We start from the raw sequence: 20,854 nt of genomic DNA, 5'->3' as shown, positions 1-20,854 counted from the left end.
GGGATGCAGATTGACCAAAGATGCATCGAGCAAAGAGACGACAACTGAACATTATAGATTCTCGAGGCTTCTCAAGTTTGGTTAGGTTATTACACAACACGGAGCGGAGCAGGGTTTTCGAGTGTTTTTATGCAAACATTAGGGATTACGAGTGCTTTCTCAGTCTGTTTACTTAACAAATTCCAATGCCCAAAATTTGCATACGAATGTAAAACAGTAAAACTAGCTTAACTGGTGGACCAAGAGGGGGTCATTGGTTGGTTTGCTTTGTTAAAACATACAAATGGGTATTTCTAAAAGGGGGGTTTTTAAAGCGCCTTTGTAATTTATTTATTTTTTAAGTAAAACCAGAATTTTCATTCATAGAAAGGAATTCAATCCAATACATTACATGGTTTGAGACTTTTGACCCATATAAGTACAACATGGATTTACTAAAGTAAATAACTAAAGTAATTGCTAAAGGCGCCACCTTCAACACAAATTTGAGAGAAAGTTTGCGAGGAAATGAGACGCCTTTAACACGAAAGTGACGCACCTTTAAAACTCTCCTTTTTCAAAGTCATTACATTCTACTTTAGCTTTGTCTCGCTCTTGCTCTCCAACTTTCTCTAATTTTCAATAGGTTTAAGTATTGATAAATATTAAACGTAGTTATGGCTTACGGAGTGACTTGGTGTCAAAATTCTGTTCAATATATTCTACATAATTTTTTACTCATAAGTTATCTTTCTTCCCATGTTTTCGACGAGGCATAATAATAATCATGTTTAGTACACCTAATATGAATATATTAATATGAAAAACATAAACGCCATGCACTAAGTTTAGGGGAGCAAGTATGTACTTACAGCAAAATGTTTTTATCCTTTTCTACATAGTAACATTAAAGATTCTCACCAACACACATTAAAGTTTCTGTGAATCTACCAAACCCTATTAATCAACACATCTTCTATCTCTATATATATTCTGACTTAGATTCATAGTTTTGATCTGCAAGAACATCTCTCTCTCTCTATCTCTATCTCACATCAATTTCTTCATCATTACATAGATAGACATGGCTACTCAATTAAGTGTTCTAAAATTGAGCAACTTAATTTTGAGGCCTAACATTATAAGTCTCAATCAATACATAAGCCTCAGGTAATATACATATATATGTGTGTTTGTGTTTGTGTGTGTGTGTGTTTTTACCATCTCTGTTTCAAACTTAATCACTTTGAGATTTTATTATTTACAAGGTTATACGAATCCTCTTACATCTCTACAATTATTTCTTGAATTCAATTTTTTTCTTTTTTGTGTCAAACCGACTTTAATGGTGATACTGATATCTAATATGTATGTCTCTTGATTAGAAAGAGCGGATTCTTAATCTTGTGTTTTGATTATATCTATAAGTTTCCTCTTTAAGTGAGTGTTATTTTAGTTTTTTCGGGTACTTAATTTTAATAGCTCATAATTTGCACTGTCAGACCTACGATCTCAATGAACTAATATATGTTAAACTTTTTATTTCTTGCGTCTCTAGAGCTGTGACCAGACGGAAAAGACCGACGCCTCCTCCTATTGGCATGGGGAAGAAGCCACCCCAAAACAATTAGGTGAGGAACAAGTGATTCAGTCAGCCAGCCTCAAGAGAACAAAATAAATAGCAGGAAAGAGGGCAAACACTGAAGAAACCAACCAGAAGTACTTTGTTAGTAGTTGAAGTAAATCAGTATTTTTTATAGCATTAGTGTGATTGAAATTTTCACTTATGGTGCCTTGTATGAATATAAAAGAAGCCTTTAGCCAATGGATATTCTCCAACTTTTTGGGTTCTTTGTTCTGTTTTCTTTTTTAACATTAGATTCAAGATTTACGATGAATGTGTAACATGAAGTATTGTACTGCTATCACCTAAGACATTTCGTGCCCTACAAGTTATATGAAAAATCCTTAATAAGGTCATCGTACATTTCCACATTTTAATTATTTATGTCTTAATTGAATAGAGTAAACTACAAGACAAATTGCTTCAACCAGTAGTTGATCGGAGGACTTCATAGGTTTAAAAATGGGTGTCTAACCACTGCACCGAAAAGTGGTGGACGTTTTTCTATTCAAGACTTCAAGTTATACATTGTTGAGTTTGTAGTAATGATGAATCAAAATGAACATATTAAATAAAACTACTCTGTGTAGTGTGAAATTTCATTGAAGATGCCTTTGGCATAATTCTCCACAAATTAATGAATCAAAGTGCAAATAAACAGAAAAGAAAGTGAAGCATTATAATGAAGAGGCCATTGGCCCACTATACTAGATCTGATTCACTTAATGCAGTATTTAGTACAACCTTGAGGTGAAATAAATTAGTGGAGCATTTGTTTGTGGGTCTTATAGTTTTAGAAAAATAAGTGATTAAGTTGATTTGTCACTCAATAGTTGTTTTGCACGTGCTTAAGTATTTATTTTCAGAAAAAAGAAAATGAGTTTCGATCAAAAGAAAACTTTCTTTATGGGTCAAAACAAAGAGAAAATAAAGATACAGAATAGTGGTAGCAGTGGGGTTGGGGCCGAATGGTGGTGATGTCTAAAGTGGTAGTGAAGGTGAAAATTATGAGGTAAAAAATAAACTAGGTTAATTTTAGGGACTTAACCTTAAGTTGTTGTCTAGTCAATTTGAGTCAAATCATATTGACCCATTCTTTATCTCCAACCATTGCTTTATGCCCCCTTTCAACAAAAAAAGAAAAATAGCTTTATGCCCCCAAAGCACCCAACACCAACAGTCTTTTTAAGTCTATAATCTTCGCGCGGCGGTGCCACCACCGGCCCACTACTGAGCTTCAACGTCGGACTCCTTCGTGCCACTCGCTTGCTCCGATAAGGTTCACTCATCTCTCTCTCTCTAATCTTCGATGGAGTACTTTTCTGTTTACATCCTAACAAGTTTTGAAGTTACCAATTTTCCCCCAAAAGTTAGCTCAGGAATCTTGTAATCTCATTCTATTTCCGAATTAGTATGAAATTTAGATCTTCTAGGTCGGAAAATTCAGTTTTGTTTTCGTTGATATGTTATATTTCAAAATTAATTTCTGATGTTGTTTTAGTATACATTTCACTTTAGACAAAAAAAAATATAACTTTTAGGAACTGGGTACTCTATGTATCTTGGGACAATTACTGAAAACCCCACCTTTTCATAATACACATTACTGAAACACCCACCTTTTATTTATAATTACTGAAACTCCCACCTTTTTGGTGATTTCCGTCAGATTAAACGGAGTGGTGCCGTTAGTAATGTGGAGTGACCGAAATGCCCATTGGTTAAACAAGCCCAGCCTTTTTGAAACCAAAAAACTGGGCGCCTTCGAGAAAAAACGTGGGGCGCAAATAACCTACTCTATCTTCTCCATCCCAACCCCAAACTAATCCAGCTTTTGTTGGTTCTTCAAACCGAGTTTGAAACTCGAAAAGGTGGGGGTTTCAGAGGTTTGAATCTCGGTGGATAATCAAGTTAGGGTTACTCAAGTTTGAATCTCGAAGGTGCTCTCCTATCATCTCCATCCCAGCAAAAAACGAGCAGCAATACCAATTATTCAAACCGATTTTGAATCTCGAAGGTGCTCTCTCCATCTCTCTTGTAATCAACAGGTGCTCTCTCTCTCTTGTAATCCATTCAAACTACTCAAACCTCCTGAAATTGATGTGTATTATGAGCTAGGGTAAGGTAATTAGTTTGAAATTGATGAGAAATTGAAATTAGGGTTTAATTTTTTTGAACTAGGGTTTAATTAGGGTTATCAAACTTGATGTGAACACAAACCAACTGAAATTAGGGTTTATGCAAAATTCACATAAAGTTTGTGAAATTGAAATCAGGGTTTTTTGGTGGGAAATTTGTTGCTATCCGTGGACCGTTTTTTGGTGGGATCTTGTAATATATCTTTGCCTCGTTACTGTGAATTAGATAGATAGCTCTACGCACACGTAATACCGAACATATGTCGCTTGTTTAATTGAGCTTGAAAAACTTATCGATGTTGCTTGGTATAAGGTGAAAATGTAACTGCGGCCATCATCTTGTACGTGTTACTATTAGATATATACGCAATAATCTTTTCCGAGGACAAGATGAGTTTGGGATTTTTTAGGGATGACTTATTGCCTGTAGATCTCTATGTCTAGTCCTCTGGTTATTACATTTCATACGAGTGTTATAGAACATAGACTAAGAAAGCCTTCTTACTGATAAATAAAAAATGAAAATGGAGGTTCTAGTTACCAACCAAGAGTTAGATGGTTGTAGATGGCAACTATACTGTATTACTCGTATATTCGTGCCAATGCCATTTTATCCGCACATTGTAGCTACTTTATCACATTATACCTTTACAAAGTAATGAGTCAAATGGAACCAACCAGTTTGGCATCTGCAGGAAAAACGAAGCACTTTATTTTGGAGGTTATGAATCTTCATCTTTGTTTCGTCCTTCCTGTTTCGTTCATACTTTTCTATTTAAACAGCGAAAACCAACTATTTCTTCCTTCCTGTTCAATGTAATGGAAACTTCATCTTTGTATGCTAAATTACTGTCTGACCTATTATAGCGATTAGTTATCATGTTCAAGTTCTTCTAGCAGTTGTCTTTTGAACCCTGTTAAAGCTACACACATATTGGAGTAACTAAGTCAAGATGTGATATGCTCTTATATTGGTGTCAAACCGGCTTGCTGGGCCGGTGTAAACTAGGCTCATGGGCCAGCGCAATCAGCAACCAGGCTCATAAGAACACTTTGTAGTCTTAGTAAGAGGAGGAAAGGTTAATGGTTTTTGAAGCTTTTTGAACAAGGGCAATGGCTACCCTCTAATTCACTAATCCTAGCTAGGGTTGGACCAAGTCTCTCTCTCTCTCTCTCTCATGTGATTGACAGGCATGTGTGTATCCTTAATGTTATTACTTTTTTATTTAGGATATAGTTTAGATGCAAGAAACTTTATATATATTTAGTATATGATATTATTGTGGGGTTGATAGAATATGGACTAATTGAATATTTGTACTCATTCTACGTAATTTCGAAATATAGATGATGTGTGACCTCATTTCACCTAATTAGTATATTTTATATAGTAATCGATATTGTTTTTACCTTATTCCTTTGGTAGTGTAGTAGTTGAATTGCCATTTTCAAACATATACAACAATAGGGCGAAGTCGTAAGTAACAAGTTCATGTATTAATGAAATCACTAAGACAACGACAAACTAGTAAATGATCAAATTTTGTAGCAACTTGATATTCGAGTTATCAGATGTCTATGCATCAACCAATCAACAACGTTTTTACAATACAAACTTATTTTCGAGTGGTCAAATGTGTCACAAGTCACCCGTTACCAACCCTAGATCTCTAGAAAACAAAACTACTTGATTGCGGGCGATCATATGTCTTTGAATTAACCAATTACCCGATTATAAAATTGAGAGGAGATTGTATAGGCAATAATTTTTTTGATTGTCAGTGTGCCTCGAGCTTTTGACTTATAAGGGGAAAAGATTAACCCCCTTCTAAGTCAAGTGGTGGTCAAACTTGGGTTCAATAGTAAAACTTGTTGATGGAAGGGGTGAAGTTTGTAGGGTGGTTTCAAACTTGGGTTTAAATAGAAAAAAATTGCATAAAAAGGAGCAAAAACGGTCAAAAGGCGGGGGTTTTAGTAAGTGTATTATAAAAAGGTGGGGGATTTAGTGAGAGGGCAAGCCTGTTTAGAAAAGGTGGGGGTTTCAGTAAGTGTATTATGAAAATGTGGGGGTTTTAGTAAGTGTATTATGAAAAGGTGGGGGTTTTAGTAAGAGGGGCAAAAAAGTAATATTGAAAAATGAAAAGTTAAATCTGACAGAAATTCCAAAAAGGTGGGGGTTTCAGTAATTATAAATAAAAGGTGGGGGTTTCAGTAATGTGTATTATGAAAAGGTGGGGGTTTCAGTAATTGCCCCATGTATCTTTTGACCTAATTTAACTTTATCTCGTAAAATTAACTAAATGTGAAACTTGATATCTGCCTGTGAGGACACGGAGTGGGTGTCTAGACGTCTAGTTATAGAACTCGTGTAATGTCTAGAGTAATTGATGCATCTTCAACAAAGAATACGTTACTTTGTGCCACACTGTGATGGGGAGCCATTGCAATAGCGTTAAGAGATCACGGGCAGCCTCAACTAGATGCGGTCATCATAATCGCTAGCCGCTAGTACCCGTTTTTCTCACCGTTTAACTTCATCATTTATTTCCGATAACACCGAAAAAACCTCATAAGCCTGTTCACAACCCCTTTGGTGCTAGAAAAGTCCCCTAATACATATGTCAAAGCCAAGTGGTGCCGATCAATTAAATTGCCCTACCCATGGCTCCTAATTTTGGATCAACATTCGAGGAGTAACACTACATGCTAGTACTTAGTAGACGGAAACCCCGTGGAAGAGTAAGGTCATTGGGCCATCAGGTTGTGGAGAACAACTTCCCTTCCCAATGTCCCAATTAAAAGTGCAACCCCGTGATGCATAGCTTCTCCATTTGGAACTTGAGAAAGATGACACTAGCATTTTTGGTGGCAAAATTGAACTACGCGGTGGCAAATGGCAACAACATATTATCTTTGTACATACCCATACTCTGAGGTTTGTAGAAGTTTTTGTTGAATTTGTATAGAAGACGTTGGGATAACTTTTCATGCAAGCCGCACATCTTCATAAGCATACACGAATGCAAAGTTTGAGGTCAAACTCTCGAAGCATGGGAGAATGATGCAAAACATGTAGATTTTCACCTCTTGTGGCCACGATCGCAAGTCGTAGCCAACTTGGAGTTTGCTTTATGCGCCCTATATTTTTGTATTTTCATTTTTACGGTCTTATATTTATTGTTTCTCTTTATTTTGGATTTGTATCTATTAGTTTTCATAATTAAAAACACCCCCTTGAAGATTAAATTAAGTATATCCTAATCTATATACTACTCCTGTCTATAGCAGATTGTCATAAGGAAATGGCATCCACAGCAACATATCCACCTCCACCACCATATTACAGGCTCTATAAGGATTTCATTGAAAATCCTAAATCAGCTCCGGAGCCACCCCCTCCAATCGAAGGGACTTATACCCTTTATGGTGGGAGCTACACTGTGAGATTTTAACATCTCTTCTAATCAATTTCTTCATTTTTTTGGTTAATTTATTTAATTCTCAGTTTTGTATCCGAAAATTGTGGTACCATGTAACACTTGTGTATTTCAGTCACTTTGTTTTTTCAACTGAAGCTTGGAGTATTTTCTCACTTTTATAAAGAATTATGCATGATACCGTCATCTAGGCTTCCCTTGGTTATGAAATCTAATGTTTCATTTTACTAGTATCATTTCCGATAGGAACCTATGTATAGACATTTTTAAGAGGACTCACAATTTCTTTGTTCTTTTTGCAACACTTTTTTAGACAGATGATGTTCTTCCGAGCTTGGAAGACCAAGGAGTTCGTCAACTCTATCCCAAAGGGCCTAATGTTGGTATGCTTGTAACACCCAGTTGATTTTTTTTAGTTCTAATGCTTTACCTTCTCTTCCCTTTCATTGTTCACTGTGACCTCTATGCATTTGTATTCGGCCTCCGTGATTCTGATTTTGTTATTCAAAATTATTTGGTAGTTGGTAGTTGGTAGTAAAGCTAGTGTCTTTGTACCGGATTTATTCTGACAACTAAATATTGTACCATTTTTGCCACTGCCTCCAGATTTCAAGAAAGAACTAAAGACACTTAATCGAGAACTACAATTGCATATTTTGGAGCTTGCAGATGTTCTTGTTGAAAGGCCATCTCAGTATGCGAGGAGAGTGGAGGACATATCTCTGATATTTAAAAACTTGCACCATCTTCTCAATTCTCTCCGTCCTCACCAGGTACTAAGTTTCTTTCATACCCTTTACTTTTCTTTCGAAGTTCAAAAATATTTTATGACATCTTGCGATCTGGAGCGAAAGAGCACTTTGACGACTCATATCAAAGACAAATTCAACCGTGTATATAAATTGGATCCCTCACACTTGCATAACGCGTAATAGACGCTTAAAAACATTCAATGATGCATAAAACTTATAATGTCAAAGCGAGCTTAAACATCACATCTGTGATCAAGGTGGATAGTTGAGAAGGAACCCACTCGCCTTGTTGACAGTTGCCACTTCCCTGATTGCAAGCACTTAAGCAAGGCCCTTGCTTGCTTCGCCTTGACAAATATTTAGGATGGTATGGTTCTCTCTTTTACCAAAAAGAGCTATTGGGTTCCACTTAGAGACGGAAAGGGAGATGTGCTTTAGAATTCTTTTCTAATGATGTGAAACTTTTCGTTGAATGTTATACTTGCTTAGATGCGTTTGTAATGATCATTTTATTGGTGTGTTTGAATGGAGGAATCAAAGTGATTTTATTTTGTTTGTTTGGTAACTATTAAGTAAAAAAAAAACTAATAAGCCTAGGATATATAGTTATTTTATTTTATTTTCTTAAAACGCTTCTTTAAAAAAAAACTTTTCTGAAGAAACCTTTATTTGAAAACGTTTTTTTTAAACTATTTTCGCAAGTACAATTATCGAAAAAATTGATCGCTTTTTGAATAAATGGTATCCGGGAAAAACAATTTTCAAAGAAAAAGGAAGGTTTTCGTAAAAGACGTTTTTTTTAAAATAAAATAAAATTCAAAACATTTATTCCGTGGAAAAAAAAGTGTTCTCAAAGAAACATTTTTTGTGTTGATTTGAAATTTGGGTCTAAATCTAATAATCAGCAATCCTAGCAAATCTTACGGGGTAGGGTGGGATTTTAGTCTAAATGTCTAATACAAATTTAGGTCTTTGGAATCTTTAGGATTCAAGAGTCGTAGGATTTTTGGTAGCCAAACATACCAAGGAATCCTACTTAGATTACCTGCACCCAAACACACCATTAGTTATTTACTTCATTTTGTGTTGCATATTAGTTGCTGTCAGCATCAAGTCTAAGCAGTAGGAGACGAGACTAGGCTTGGGTTTGGTCAGGCCATCAGGGCCAGTTTTTAAGTCAAGCGGAAGTTTAGGTTGATGCTTCCCTCAGATGCTTTTGTAATGATTACTTCCATTGTTTTTGTTTTCTTCTGAGATTGGTGTTAAACTGCAATCATCTCAATAGTCAAGTAGATGCTTATGAAGTTACCGAGTTCATAAAACATGATAAAGTTTCGTATCTAAAACAGTAAACTACAAGTCTAAAACATTCTGAATCAAAAGATTCAGTTGTCGAACAATCACACAATGACACATATCACATAATCCTAATCCTAACAGTAAACTGGACTTGTTAATATGCTTTATCTTTCACGAAATACCCGAAATTGCAGCTAAGCTTCAATCTTCAACTGTAAACAACTTGGGAGAAAAACTCCGATGACAGTTGGGATGTTAAGCCTTCGCTCTTTTGGTCCTTAGTTTGCTTTCCTGATCAATTCTTGTTCCTTCAGGCTAGAGCAACTCTAATTCATATACTAGAACTTCAAATAAAACGCCGAAAAGAAGCAGTCGAGGACATAAAAAGGTACTTTTTTTTTCTCTTACCCTCAGTTTTCCTTTATAGTTATTTAACTTAGCATCGATACCGTAATATATGCATCAATCTCTTCACTGATAATTTAACCGGTGGTTCCGTTTTGTCTATCCAGAAGGAGAGAAGAAGCACAAAGACTTCTGAAGGAGTCCCTTGAAACCTTAGATGCTCATTAGCTTCTCTGAATCACATTTGAGATTTACTCATGTTCTTAATCAATGTATTGATAGCGCAACTAATAGGTTAAACTTTTTTGATACTTATTTTAGAGATATTTATAAAAAGAAATTGATGAAAAGTATGTTATCAGAAGATGCGACATCGTTTTCTCAATTGAATTCTTTGCTAGATTCTAATCTTTATCACATGTTTAAAATTAGACGAATAAGTATTTCCTAATATGACTGTTTGTGTAATCTTTATCACATCTTCACTGCTCTTCTTGGTGGATTGTCGAAGGCAGGGATGGTAAGAGTCCATTTCAAGAAAATGTGACGAAGAGTTGATAACAAATAATATCTGTGAAACGGGGAAAGAGTTGTCCATTGCTTCAACCCTCTTGTTTGCTACAATAGCTAAAACAAAAATCTAATTGTCCTTCTTGAACTTGAAGGACAATGAAAAATCAAATCAATACCATGACCTGCAACAATACACGAGTATATGATGAAGACGAAAAAATTGAAAGTAGATTTTAAGCAGACTTTTGAATCACGAAGAACAAAAAAGACATAACAAACTTCTATTCAAACTGCAGAATTTTGTTTCAAACTGCAGAATTTTGTTTGTAGGTTTCCGATTGTAAACTCAAGTTCGCAAATTTAGATTGGAAAGGTTTGTTTGCAGACTTCAGATTGTAATCCTCAGTTTTTAAACTTGAGTTTGCAACCTAAAGTTTGCACAAATTTGTTGAACATTAATGCATGTTGTTTTTTGCATTTCATTTAAGCAAGTAGGATAAACATTATGGAAAACGGTAGAAAGAATTATCTTTTCCTAAATGAAGAACATCGTGTGAAGTTAAAACTTAAGCAAAAACGATGAACGTATAGAGTACTCCACCATAAAGGCATAAACATTTAACTCTCATTGGTAGTGAATTAGAAACAACTCCGGTAAAAAGTTACACACTTTCTGTATCTAAATTTTATCTAGTTACGTCATCCGATCAGAATTTAATAAGGATACAGTGAGATAGAAGATCATTTTTCAATTAAAAATAAGGGTTATTTCCCTAATGGCCCCCTACTTTGTGACCAGCTTCCCGCCTGGCCCCCTACTTTACAAGAAATACCCATATGGCCCCCTTCCGTTATAACACCGTCACTCTCTCTCCTCCATCATGTTTTCTCTCTCTGCCAACTCACGCCACATCATCTGTTACGCCACCTCATCACCTTCTCCGGCAGAGGTCGCCGGCCGGCCAAATTTCCGGCCGGCGACCTTCAATTTTTTTTTATTTCTTCTCACATCTCTCTCTCTCTAAACTCCGGCGAAGGGGGTTTCCCTTCGCCGGAGCTGTTCGTGATGAACATACCAGGTCTGTTCGTGATGAACAGATCTGCTGTTCGTGATGAACAGCTCCGGCGAAAGGAAACCCCCTTCGCCGGAGTTTAGAGAGAGATGTGAGAGAAAATTTTAATTTTTTTTTTTTTTTTTTTATTTCTTCTCACATCTCTCTCTCTCTAAACTCCGGCGAAGGGGGTTTCCCTTCGCCGGAGCTGTTCGTGATGAACAGACCGGTCTGTTCATCACGAACAGCAGATCTGTTCATCACGAACAACTCCGGCGAAGGGAAACCCCCTTCGCCGGAGTTTAGAGAGAGAGATGTGAGAGGAAATTTTAAAAAAATTTTTTTTTTTTTTTAGAGAGAGAAAAAAAAATTGAAGGTCGCCGGCCGGAAATTTGGCCGGCCGGCGACCTCTGCCGGAGAAGGTGATGAGGTGGCGTAACAGATGATGTGGCGTGAGTTGGCAGAGAGAGAAAACATGATGGAGGAGAGAGAGTGACGGTGTTATAACGGAAGGGGGTCATATGGGTATTTCTTGTAAAGTAGGGGGCCAGGCGGGAAGCTGGTCACAAAGTAGGGGGCCATTAGGGAAATAACCCTAATAACATTTCAACTAAAATACTCCAATTTTTTTTTTGTTGAACTAAATACTGCAATTTTTTGTTGTTTAAAAAGTTTAGTGCTTTTGTTTACCTATTATACGTGCTATTTTGACCTAAAAAGCCATGTGGGTGGCAAGTGGCAACAAGTAGACTGGTAGAGCCAAAAAGTTGGAGAACATAAGATATAATATTCATACTTACAAAGACAAGGGTAGTGGGTGATGAAACTGCAAGCTTAGCTCACGCTAACTCGAGTATACCGCGTGCTTGTCTGTGTATTTCTCTTCTCAACCCTCATTCGTGATAACTTCAACCAATATATCCACCATTATATATATAAATGTATAGACTAGAAGATTAGGTCATTTTAATTAAAAGACTAGAAGATCCAAAATGCTTACTTCTTCTTCTTCTTCCTCTTGCACCAACTATCACCAACAACTTTATCACTGGCCATCCCATTACAGTAACACTACTAGTCCTTCCTTGGATGCTGCTAATACTCCTAATGAATCTTCTACAAGTTTATTATGGCCTACTTCTGGGGGATTGATTTTCGATTTTCCATCCGTTATTAACGACCAAGGAAATATTTATACCGATGATATTAACATGTACTTTCGATCGGATGAACCACAAAAATCAAATGTTACGTGTCCAACATCGAATACTAGTGCTGACGAAGTTATAAAGAAATCTCATCACAATATTAAGGAGAAGTTACGTCGAATGAAACTTAACGATGCTTATTCTTCTCTCAAATCGTTATTACCGGACGCTTATAAAATAAAGGTAGGTTCTTTCTCTTCCATATGTACAGTTTTCAATGGATAGTTCGTGTGACGACCCAAACCCCATCATATACCAATATAGTCTCCGCTTTTGCCACTTAGGCAAAGTCCAATAGGATAGGGTTATGTTCTTGGGGAAAGTTCTAGCAGTCCACCCAGAAGACCTCGAGCTAAACAACGTGATGATATCACATCCCCCATCTTCCAAGACGAGTTGTGTTCTCGCCTTTGACACTCCTTGTATTACTTCTGAACTTTTTGTTTTAATTTTTTTGCAGAAGAAATGGAGTGCTCCTTTAGTAGTTGAGACAGTTCTTGATTACATACCAGAGTTACAAGATGAACTAGAGAAGTTAAGACAAAAGAAGGAAGAGATGTTACTAATAATCCAAAAGAAACAAACTATTTCAAGCAAAAAGCAACTAAAGTCGGATTTTCTAGTTCCAACCGTTTCGACAAGTGAAATTGAGAAAGGAGAATATCTAGCGCAAATATGTGTTCGAAAAGGTCGAGGTCAAGTTAATATTTTATCGGATTTGCTAGCGAAGTTGGAAGAAGAAGAAGGAATTGAGATTGTTAGCTCTTCAACTCTCTCAATCTCTACCCATGTTGTTTGCTTCCTTCTACATGTAATAATCTTTCTCTTCTCTTTTACTAATACTATCTTAATATTATTATTAAGTATATTATTGTTAGTATTATTATTAACATATATAATTGTTTTTTCAGATGAAGGGAACGAAGGAGACAAGTAACTATGCTGATATATTAAGGGATAAGATGGTTTCATGGTTGTGCCAACTATTATCCACCACTTATTCTTCTTGATATATAACCAGAAGATTGGGTGAAATATCATTTTTCTATCAAAGAAGAAAAAGGAAAGTGTATAAAAATGAAAAATTTGGGAAAACAAAAGGAATATTGTACAAAATTTTCGATTATAAAATCATAAGACGTTAGATTGTTTTTGACTTCATATATAAAGCTCAACTCAAATGCTTAAATATTCCAAAGAAATATTTATCATATTGTTATTCTATAATAGTAAGCTGCCAACAACAATATACTATTTTTGGACAATTAGACTTTTTCTTTGACGAACCAGGCTCTCTAAATCACAGTGACATGGTAACATGACAAAGCTAATGGAATTTTACGAATAACAGAATAAACTAGTAATTGTAGAAGATCGCTACTGAAAAACGGCCATTGCTACTGTTATCATCGATAATTTATACCAGTTACCTGTAAATTGAGAAATAAGAATCTCTGATGAATGAAAATAGATTAAGAGCCTGACAAAGCTTTAGTTAGGTTGCTCTGAAATGTTGCGATGGAATCAACAGCAGATTTAGCAAGCCAACTTATTCCGACTTTTAGGCGATGTTCATCTGTGGGTAATCTGATCAAGTATGCTATCTTCCTTGCTGCAATCGGAATAAAACATGCTAGGAGATTAGAGTTTCACAACCTTATGAAGAGAGTTATAATGGAATGGGATATAAATTTTAAGAGGACGAGCATTGATGCTAAAATCGTTACTATTATCCTATTCAGATCTCATATGGTTTTCGATTCAATCCACAATCATTTTTTTCCTGACTGGTTAGTGAGAATGAAATCATAAATTATTCGACTAAATTATGAGTTGTGGGAGTGTTCATGTCACACTATTTCTTCCGCTAAACACTCTCTAGGTTCTCTAATTCCAAGCAATCAAAGTTAGCTTTAAACTATAATTTTTGTTTGCTCTCTTTATTATCATATTCTCTATAACCCTAATACCCTATTAGACGTGATACTATATATACGCAAGAGTAACAAAATTGGTCATATGAATTTTACGATGATGAGGGGAAATATAGTTGCTTATATGTTGGACTACATAGTCAATTGCACATAAAAATGACCTTATGTTTGTACTAGGAAAAGTAAATCTTACGACTTGATTCTACTATACGAATACGAGTTATAAAAAAAGAAAGGTGATTTACAATTCAACAACTCTGCTTACCTGTATGACCGATTGGCCCTTCCAGTGTTAGCCCCTCAATGAAACTGGGTGAGATTGCCGCATCATTTCTTCCAAGAGTCATCATCTCCCCTAGATTTTGAAACCTAATACCAAAACAATCAAATTAGTCAGGTTTACAAATCAAGTCATAATATAATGAATTCGAGAATTATTTCTTTATGAGAGATGAAGGGTTTATCCCTGACGGGGTGGAAGTTACAAATTCATAGATTACTTGGAAGCTCAACTACGAGTCATTTAACGCTGCTGAATGCTTTATTTGGACAACAAAAGCAGTAAAAATTCCACGGATGCATCAATTATTCAAATGTCATTGATCAGGGGAGTTGCATAGATAATCAGGTTAAGCTATTCGAAGGACTGCGTTAAATGTTTAGGTGATGAATATAGATAGACAAATGACGTAATTCAAGGAACAGAGGCATGTACACACCGAATTTGAGCATAACACCATAATGTGCCTAAATAAGGAAAAATCGGTATATGTTACTGACTTAGTGTATCATATACTAGAAAGACCCTCACCTAAATGGCAACAAGGGACGGTCATTTATCGCAGCCCATAGATTCCAACCAGCAAAGTCTGCCTGTTGAAAAGCAACCTGACAAGAATTGTAATTTGTGAGGCATCAGAAAACGGTTAAACAAGTTGTAAGGTCCTCCCTGAACCCAATAAAATCCAAGTAATTCTGAAAAGAAAAGTTGAAGCATTGAGATGCTAACTAAACCTGTGCAGTGGCTGGGAGAATTCTTCCAGAAGAGTCCCTTAATGCAGCAGAGTCGCCAATTGCAAATATACGGGGATGACCTTTCACACGAAGAGTTTCATCTGTTTCTGCCTGACCCCTTCCATTAAGAGGAAAATTGCGGGGCTCATTACCTGGTTCTAGTGCAGGAACTAGAGGTTTAGACCCTACTGTCCACAGTACTAAATCTGCCTCAAGAATTTGACTTTGTAGGCCCCTTTCAGCTGGTTGAAGTTCCAGAACAAGTTCTTCGTGATCTTGTTTGGTTTCACTATCCTTGTCTGTTCCTGATACCTCATCCGAACCCCCACACTTTTTTCTAATGCAGCTGACGAAATATCCCAAGAAAAGTTGAACTTTTCGAGATGAGAGAACCTGATGAAACCCAAGATTTGGAAATAAGATAAGAGTAGTTCAAGTGTAAGTTTGATATACTAAATAGTGTCTAACTGTCCATGTAGATAAGATTTTTTGTTTGCTTGAAGTATACATAAATCAGAAAATCTTAGATTCTTACTTTTAGCGCAGCTTCCCTATTTCCTGGTGGAGCTGTTGGGCATATTGTTGTTTCAACGTTAATTGCTTGTACTATTCCTTTATCTTGCAACCTTTCGGCAACTGTAGCTGCCAATTCAACTCCAGCATAACCACACCCAACAATGGCTACACGTATTGGAGATGAATCTTTACAAAACTTCTCCCGTTCCAATGTCTTTAATTTATTATCAACTGTCTGCATAACAAGCAAATTCAACACAATATAAGCAGAGCATATTTCTTTAAAAACAAACGAATCGAACAGTGTGGATATTTTACATATAGTCATTGACCCGTAAAATCTCAAACTATATCCTGTATTACACTATCAACCAGTGCGGGAAACAAGAGAACATACACCATGGGGCTCATTCGGGGTTGTTTTCCTTCATTCCATATCAGGAGTTTGCATTTCCATAACTAGAAACAAACAATAATTTTACAGTACCACATCATAACGTCAGTTTCAGTTCATACTCCATACTTACCTTCAAAGCATCATCTAGCCAATGAGTGAAAGAACTACACTGGTTTTCAACTGTAAGTCTGTAACTGGAGAGGAATCTTCCCTACTCCAAATTCCATCTGAACCTAACAAGTAACAATAACTTGTTTCCACGCAAGACCTATGTTCCAATCAACAGCAAAGCAAGCTTCTTTACTGATAATTAATAAGTAATAATAACTATCTGATCACATTTTGAATGATGTGGGACATATGTTTAAACATTCACTAAGGTTGGATTAAATCAGAAGGGGACGGTTGTCCAGCTCACATCCAGTTTGTGTTCCCACACAAACTGAATCACTACTTACTGATACTTTGGATGTTTTTTTTGATACTTCGGATTTTTATCCAACAACATCAAGAACTAACCAAAAGAAAAGTTGTGTTTACCCTAATCTTTCAATATCTTAATTCTTACATCCCTTCCTTGGATATAGAAAACCTCTACGAGCTCCCGAGATATTCGTCAAATCATCATCTTCGAACAAAAGAAAATCAGAGTCAAACATGCACAAGTCTGTCACAAGTCACAACCCTACCAACCATCTTGATCAACTCAAATCAGCGTCTCCCAGTAATATTTTTTTGAACGAGGCGTCTTCCAACTAGATGAAAGCATAAAATTGAACTCACAAAGAGGTGGGGTAGGGATTGATGCTAAATATAAGTTTAGGGGAAGCTGAGTGGTGAAAATGTATATACAGATATAAACTATACTTATATATATATATATATATATGGGAAATGTCAGAACTACAAACTTTCAGAGGTGGGGTAGGGATTGATGCTAAATATAAGTTTAGGGGAAGCTGAGTGGTGAAAATGTATATACAGATATAAACTATAATTATATATATATATATATATATATATATATATGGGAAATGTCAGAACTACAAACTTTCAGAGGGTAACCAAGCCCAAGGACAGTCAAAACTCATGTCATGGAGGAACAAACGTGTGGCAGAAAAAGTGTTTACAGAATAAAGAAATATAGTTCTGTAGTATCCTTACAATAGCATCGTCCAGCGTGGAGAAAGGCAAAGCCAAATCCACAGCACCAGGTACAACATCAAGTTTGGCTTCAGCTCCCATTGCAAGAACCAACCTGGCTGCCCAAGTGGAAGATTTTATTAGCCAGAGCAACAAACGAATAACAAATTCCAGGTGCTGGAGAAAGAAACAACACAGGTATTAATTTTGCAATAATACCCATCTTATATTTGAGTAAATTGGTCTAGGAAAAAAAAAATTACTAGAAAAATGAGGCAGCAGTTTATCACGACGGAGTTGTGTTTTCTGATGCTTTCTTTGTAGAGCAACATAGCGGGTCTAGTATGGTTAGTAATAAAGTGCCTTACAAAAATATCTACTTATAAGGAGAGTTACCAGTCATATTCAACAAGAAGGCCACTTTCAAGGTGCACTACACCACCACAGCTAGATACTGAAGAATTGTTCGTTACCAAGTGATCAGAAGGCTGTAGAAGTTTTACTCTATCCTGTAAAAACTGCACACCAGTGTTTGCTAGCAAATCAAAGAAACGAGGAGCTATTTCCCATGTATCTACTTCTGAAGATAAAAAGACCAGAGGAATTTAAATTAGGTCAACAGTCACGCACAATGACATAAAATGAATGAATGTATAAGGTAATGAAAGTCTACCATCAGTTTAAAACATACCTCCCGATAGAAGTTCGTAGAGCATCGGCTTGAACACAAAACGTTCTGACTGATCGATAAGGACTACCTGCAATCATTCTTCCATGGATGTTAAAACCTTAACCAAATGAAGTAGTAGATACAATCTGCACCGGACTAAGTTGAGATGATTTCAGATATAATACTCCTAACAAGCAGAAAAGCATTCCAAAATATTGTGTCTCACAGATTTTCAGATTAGAAATGTATAATAGGTTTTAATTTGGGTAGTTCTTTTACATTTCTTCTTGTGGCCTCGTGGGTACTTCAACAAATTAAGCATGAATTTACTTGTTTTCTAACATATGTAAATAGACGGTATTCAACATGATCTGGAATGCACAATATTGCAAAAAATGCTCTCATGTGGGAAATGGGAATAATGCACTAGCTCCAAACGGAGGAAGATGCCAGTCAAGAAATTAAAAAGAGGTCTATGGGACTTGGTTCCTTTTGCTATCTGGTGGTGTATTTGGAAGGCGAGGAATGAGGGTACTTTTAGAAATTCTATCTCGGCTTTTAAGGTAGCGGAGGAAGATGTGTTGGGTGTCCTTTTTCATTGGAGTAGGTCTCTACCGTGGGCTAGGGGTTACTCGTTTTTTGACTTTTTGTCGAACTGGGGGGGCATAATGAGTGACATGTAATTAGTATATCCTCCCTTTTTTTCGTTTTTGTACAGTCTATTATTCTTTTTCCTCAATATTAATTCTAAGTTTTCAAAAAAAAAAAAAATGCACTAGCTCCAAACAGAAATTTCAAACTTTTGAACTTAGTCATATTTACCTGAGGTTTCTTGTCATCGGGCCACACAAGCGATTCTAGTCTTAAAGCAGTATACAAACCTCCAAATCCACCACCTAATATGCACACTCGAGGCTTCTGTAAACAATATATCACCATCTTTTAGTCCGAGCACATCACAAAACACATCCACGAGCCATATCACCAATTGTTACTCCACAACAAATACATGATATCGAAGTAATTTAACTAAATGGTACTTGTACCGCACAAATGCACCGCATAGACGTTTACATGGTCCACATGATGAGAAGATCATCCACGCAAGTAACAACCCTTCAGTCATCTCAATTTTATGTCATAAGGTGTTTAATCCTCTCAACTATTTATTTCTAATCCTTATCTAGTTCTTGAACACGATAACACAAATCTGTTCTACTCCATTACTTTACGTTATTTTCGCTCATGTCCTAAGGTGGTGTCTTTTTCTTTATCACTGCCTGAATCTGAGTCGCCGAACTCATCTAAACCTGAATCGTATAACTCATACAAATTTGTCTCGTATAACTCAAATTGACCCAAATAAGACCAATCCGGTCGTTCAAACGGGTCAGACATTACAATTCTAATAAAAAAGAAACGATTTGAAATCTGACACGAGTGAATTCAGACCTCGAGTCAGACTTCAGGCTCGACACAAAAAAAAAAACTTCCCAAGTGATTGAACTCTTCTCATTACTCCGAGGATTCAAGTAAAGAGTGATGGATTATTAGCTTTGAAGGATAAAAAATGGAAGATGAAAGAAAAGAGAAGACAAATATAAGGAAACAAAACCTTATTATCTGGCCATGAATAAGAAGATGGATTACTGGTTTCTCCATCTGATGTTTGAACAAAAACTGGTCGGTTCCTCCTGGATGACGATAAAGAGCAAATGAAATTTCTTTTTGCGAACAAGGATGATAACTTGATCGAATTTCTTCTTGTAGAAATTGGAAATTGTTTGCAGAAATGAGTTGATCCTCCTGAAATTAATAAAAATTGAAGGAAGAAAAGATTGAGAAGAGTAATTAAATCGAAATTGGAATGAAAATGAAGAAGAAAGATTCAGTGAGTTATGGAAGGTGAGAGTGAAAGAAATTACTTTTGAAGAAGGGCGTTAAGGTTGCTGAAGCAGAGAGAGTAATGGCGGCCATTGGAAGGGAGTATGGATGTATGAACAGCTACGCGAACTCGTAAGAGCTGCAATTTCTTCTCCTTTCTGGAAATACTGTTTCAATCTTTCTCTTCTCTTTAGGCCGTGGCCTGTGGTGTTAGGTTGAAGTTGTGGTGATATTTTGTCCATGAGAAAACACCCACATGGCTTCCAACAAAGCCTTTCGAGTCTGGGCCATAGATGCTTGTTCAAGTTTAGTAACCTTCGCTAAGAATAAAATCCCATATACATAGACTTGTAGTAAAAGCGGATGTAATATAGATAACTGTTGAAAAGTTGTGGCATGATGTCAGGCTCGAAGCAGAAGATAGTTCTTTCCCAGAGTTGTGGATTTGTAATAATCCACCTCACTTGAGGACATCCAAAATTTGTGTGTGCTTAAGTTTAATAAGTGTTAAGACCCGAATTACCCAAAACTTAACACCGTGATGGATCGTAGCTAAGTGAAGACAAAATCAATCATGTGTGTACGGGAGGAGGGTACATTTTGTTGCGTGCTGTGATAGGTAGGGTTTATCCTATGTCTTCAAAAATGTCGAGTTTTTTTGGGTGGGCTCATGAAGACATCACCACGAACAAACCTTGACCTTTTAGGCCTGGGTGTGGGTGTCTAAATTGATAGAATATCTATATTTGTCAAGGCTTGAGGCGTTACATATAGTATCAGAGACGAGAATGACTCGTCTCAAAGGATGGGTGGATTCTAAATTTCTGATAGTCCCACGTCATTTGGAAAGCGTTCGACGTACAAGTTGTAGGTGCATACTCGAGTGTAATAAGTGTCGAGTTCTTTTTAGGTGGGCTCGTAAAGTTTTCTTGAATAACAAAATCATTTA

General features: G+C 36.4%; 3 protein-coding genes and 1 long non-coding RNA gene across 9 annotated transcripts; 3 read left to right on the top strand and 1 right to left on the bottom strand.

Moving 5' to 3' along the window:
- Positions 1 to 906: 906 nt before the first annotated feature.
- On the top strand, positions 907 to 1,959 carry LOC147534861 (uncharacterized). The gene is made up of 2 exons (XR_015227889.1): positions 907 to 1,149; positions 1,538 to 1,959. It is a non-coding gene; the product is annotated as an uncharacterized LOC147534861 (long non-coding RNA).
- Positions 1,960 to 3,381: 1,422 nt separating this feature from the next.
- LOC147534860 (mediator of RNA polymerase II transcription subunit 7a-like) lies at positions 3,382 to 9,959 on the top strand. Of its 5 annotated transcripts, none has more exons than XM_086645901.1 (7): positions 3,433 to 3,651; positions 4,642 to 4,932; positions 7,030 to 7,181; positions 7,492 to 7,561; positions 7,785 to 7,951; positions 9,544 to 9,617; positions 9,742 to 9,959. In XM_086645901.1, the coding sequence occupies exons 3-7, from the start codon at positions 7,044 to 7,046 to the stop codon at positions 9,800 to 9,802; spliced, it is 510 nt and encodes a 169-aa protein (XP_086502027.1). In that variant the 5' UTR covers positions 3,433 to 3,651; positions 4,642 to 4,932; positions 7,030 to 7,043; the 3' UTR covers positions 9,803 to 9,959. The 5 variants fall into 5 exon arrangements, with proteins under 5 accessions (XP_086502026.1, XP_086502025.1, XP_086502027.1 ...); XM_086645904.1 differs by lacking the exons at positions 3,433 to 3,651; positions 4,642 to 4,932 and adding exons at positions 3,766 to 3,888; positions 5,624 to 5,785 and having other exon boundaries at positions 5,822 to 7,181; XM_086645900.1 differs by lacking the exon at positions 4,642 to 4,932 and having other exon boundaries at positions 3,382 to 3,651; positions 7,027 to 7,181.
- A 2,097-nt stretch (positions 9,960 to 12,056) lies between these two features.
- LOC147534859 (transcription factor bHLH160-like) lies at positions 12,057 to 13,536 on the top strand. The gene is made up of 3 exons (XM_086645898.1): positions 12,057 to 12,530; positions 12,808 to 13,158; positions 13,259 to 13,536. The coding sequence occupies exons 1-3, from the start codon at positions 12,132 to 12,134 to the stop codon at positions 13,355 to 13,357; spliced, it is 849 nt and encodes a 282-aa protein (XP_086502024.1). The 5' UTR covers positions 12,057 to 12,131; the 3' UTR covers positions 13,358 to 13,536.
- Positions 13,537 to 13,538: 2 nt separating this feature from the next.
- NDC1 (NAD(P)H dehydrogenase C1) lies at positions 13,539 to 20,247 on the bottom strand. 2 transcript variants are annotated; one of them, XR_015227295.1, is made up of 12 exons: positions 19,947 to 20,147; positions 19,637 to 19,827; positions 18,844 to 18,939; positions 18,043 to 18,109; positions 17,748 to 17,931; positions 17,373 to 17,466; positions 15,831 to 16,046; positions 15,296 to 15,688; positions 15,093 to 15,169; positions 14,547 to 14,650; positions 13,746 to 13,959; positions 13,539 to 13,704 (listed from the first exon to the last, which is right to left on the bottom strand). XR_015227295.1 is itself a non-coding variant. In XM_086645897.1 (11 exons), the coding sequence occupies exons 1-11, from the start codon at positions 19,996 to 19,998 to the stop codon at positions 13,820 to 13,822; spliced, it is 1,614 nt and encodes a 537-aa protein (XP_086502023.1). In that variant the 5' UTR covers positions 19,999 to 20,247; the 3' UTR covers positions 13,539 to 13,819. The 2 variants fall into 2 exon arrangements, 1 of the variants encoding a protein (XP_086502023.1); XM_086645897.1 differs by having other exon boundaries at positions 13,539 to 13,959; positions 19,947 to 20,247.
- Positions 20,248 to 20,854: the final 607 nt, after the last annotated feature.

This window comes from Eschscholzia californica, unplaced genomic scaffold (assembly GCF_041429995.1).
Source record: "Eschscholzia californica isolate CP2 unplaced genomic scaffold, dmEscCali1.0.p SCAF_6, whole genome shotgun sequence".
Classification (NCBI taxonomy): Eukaryota; Viridiplantae; Streptophyta; class Magnoliopsida; order Ranunculales; family Papaveraceae; genus Eschscholzia; species Eschscholzia californica.
This window is presented reverse-complemented; position numbering and strand designations above follow the sequence as displayed.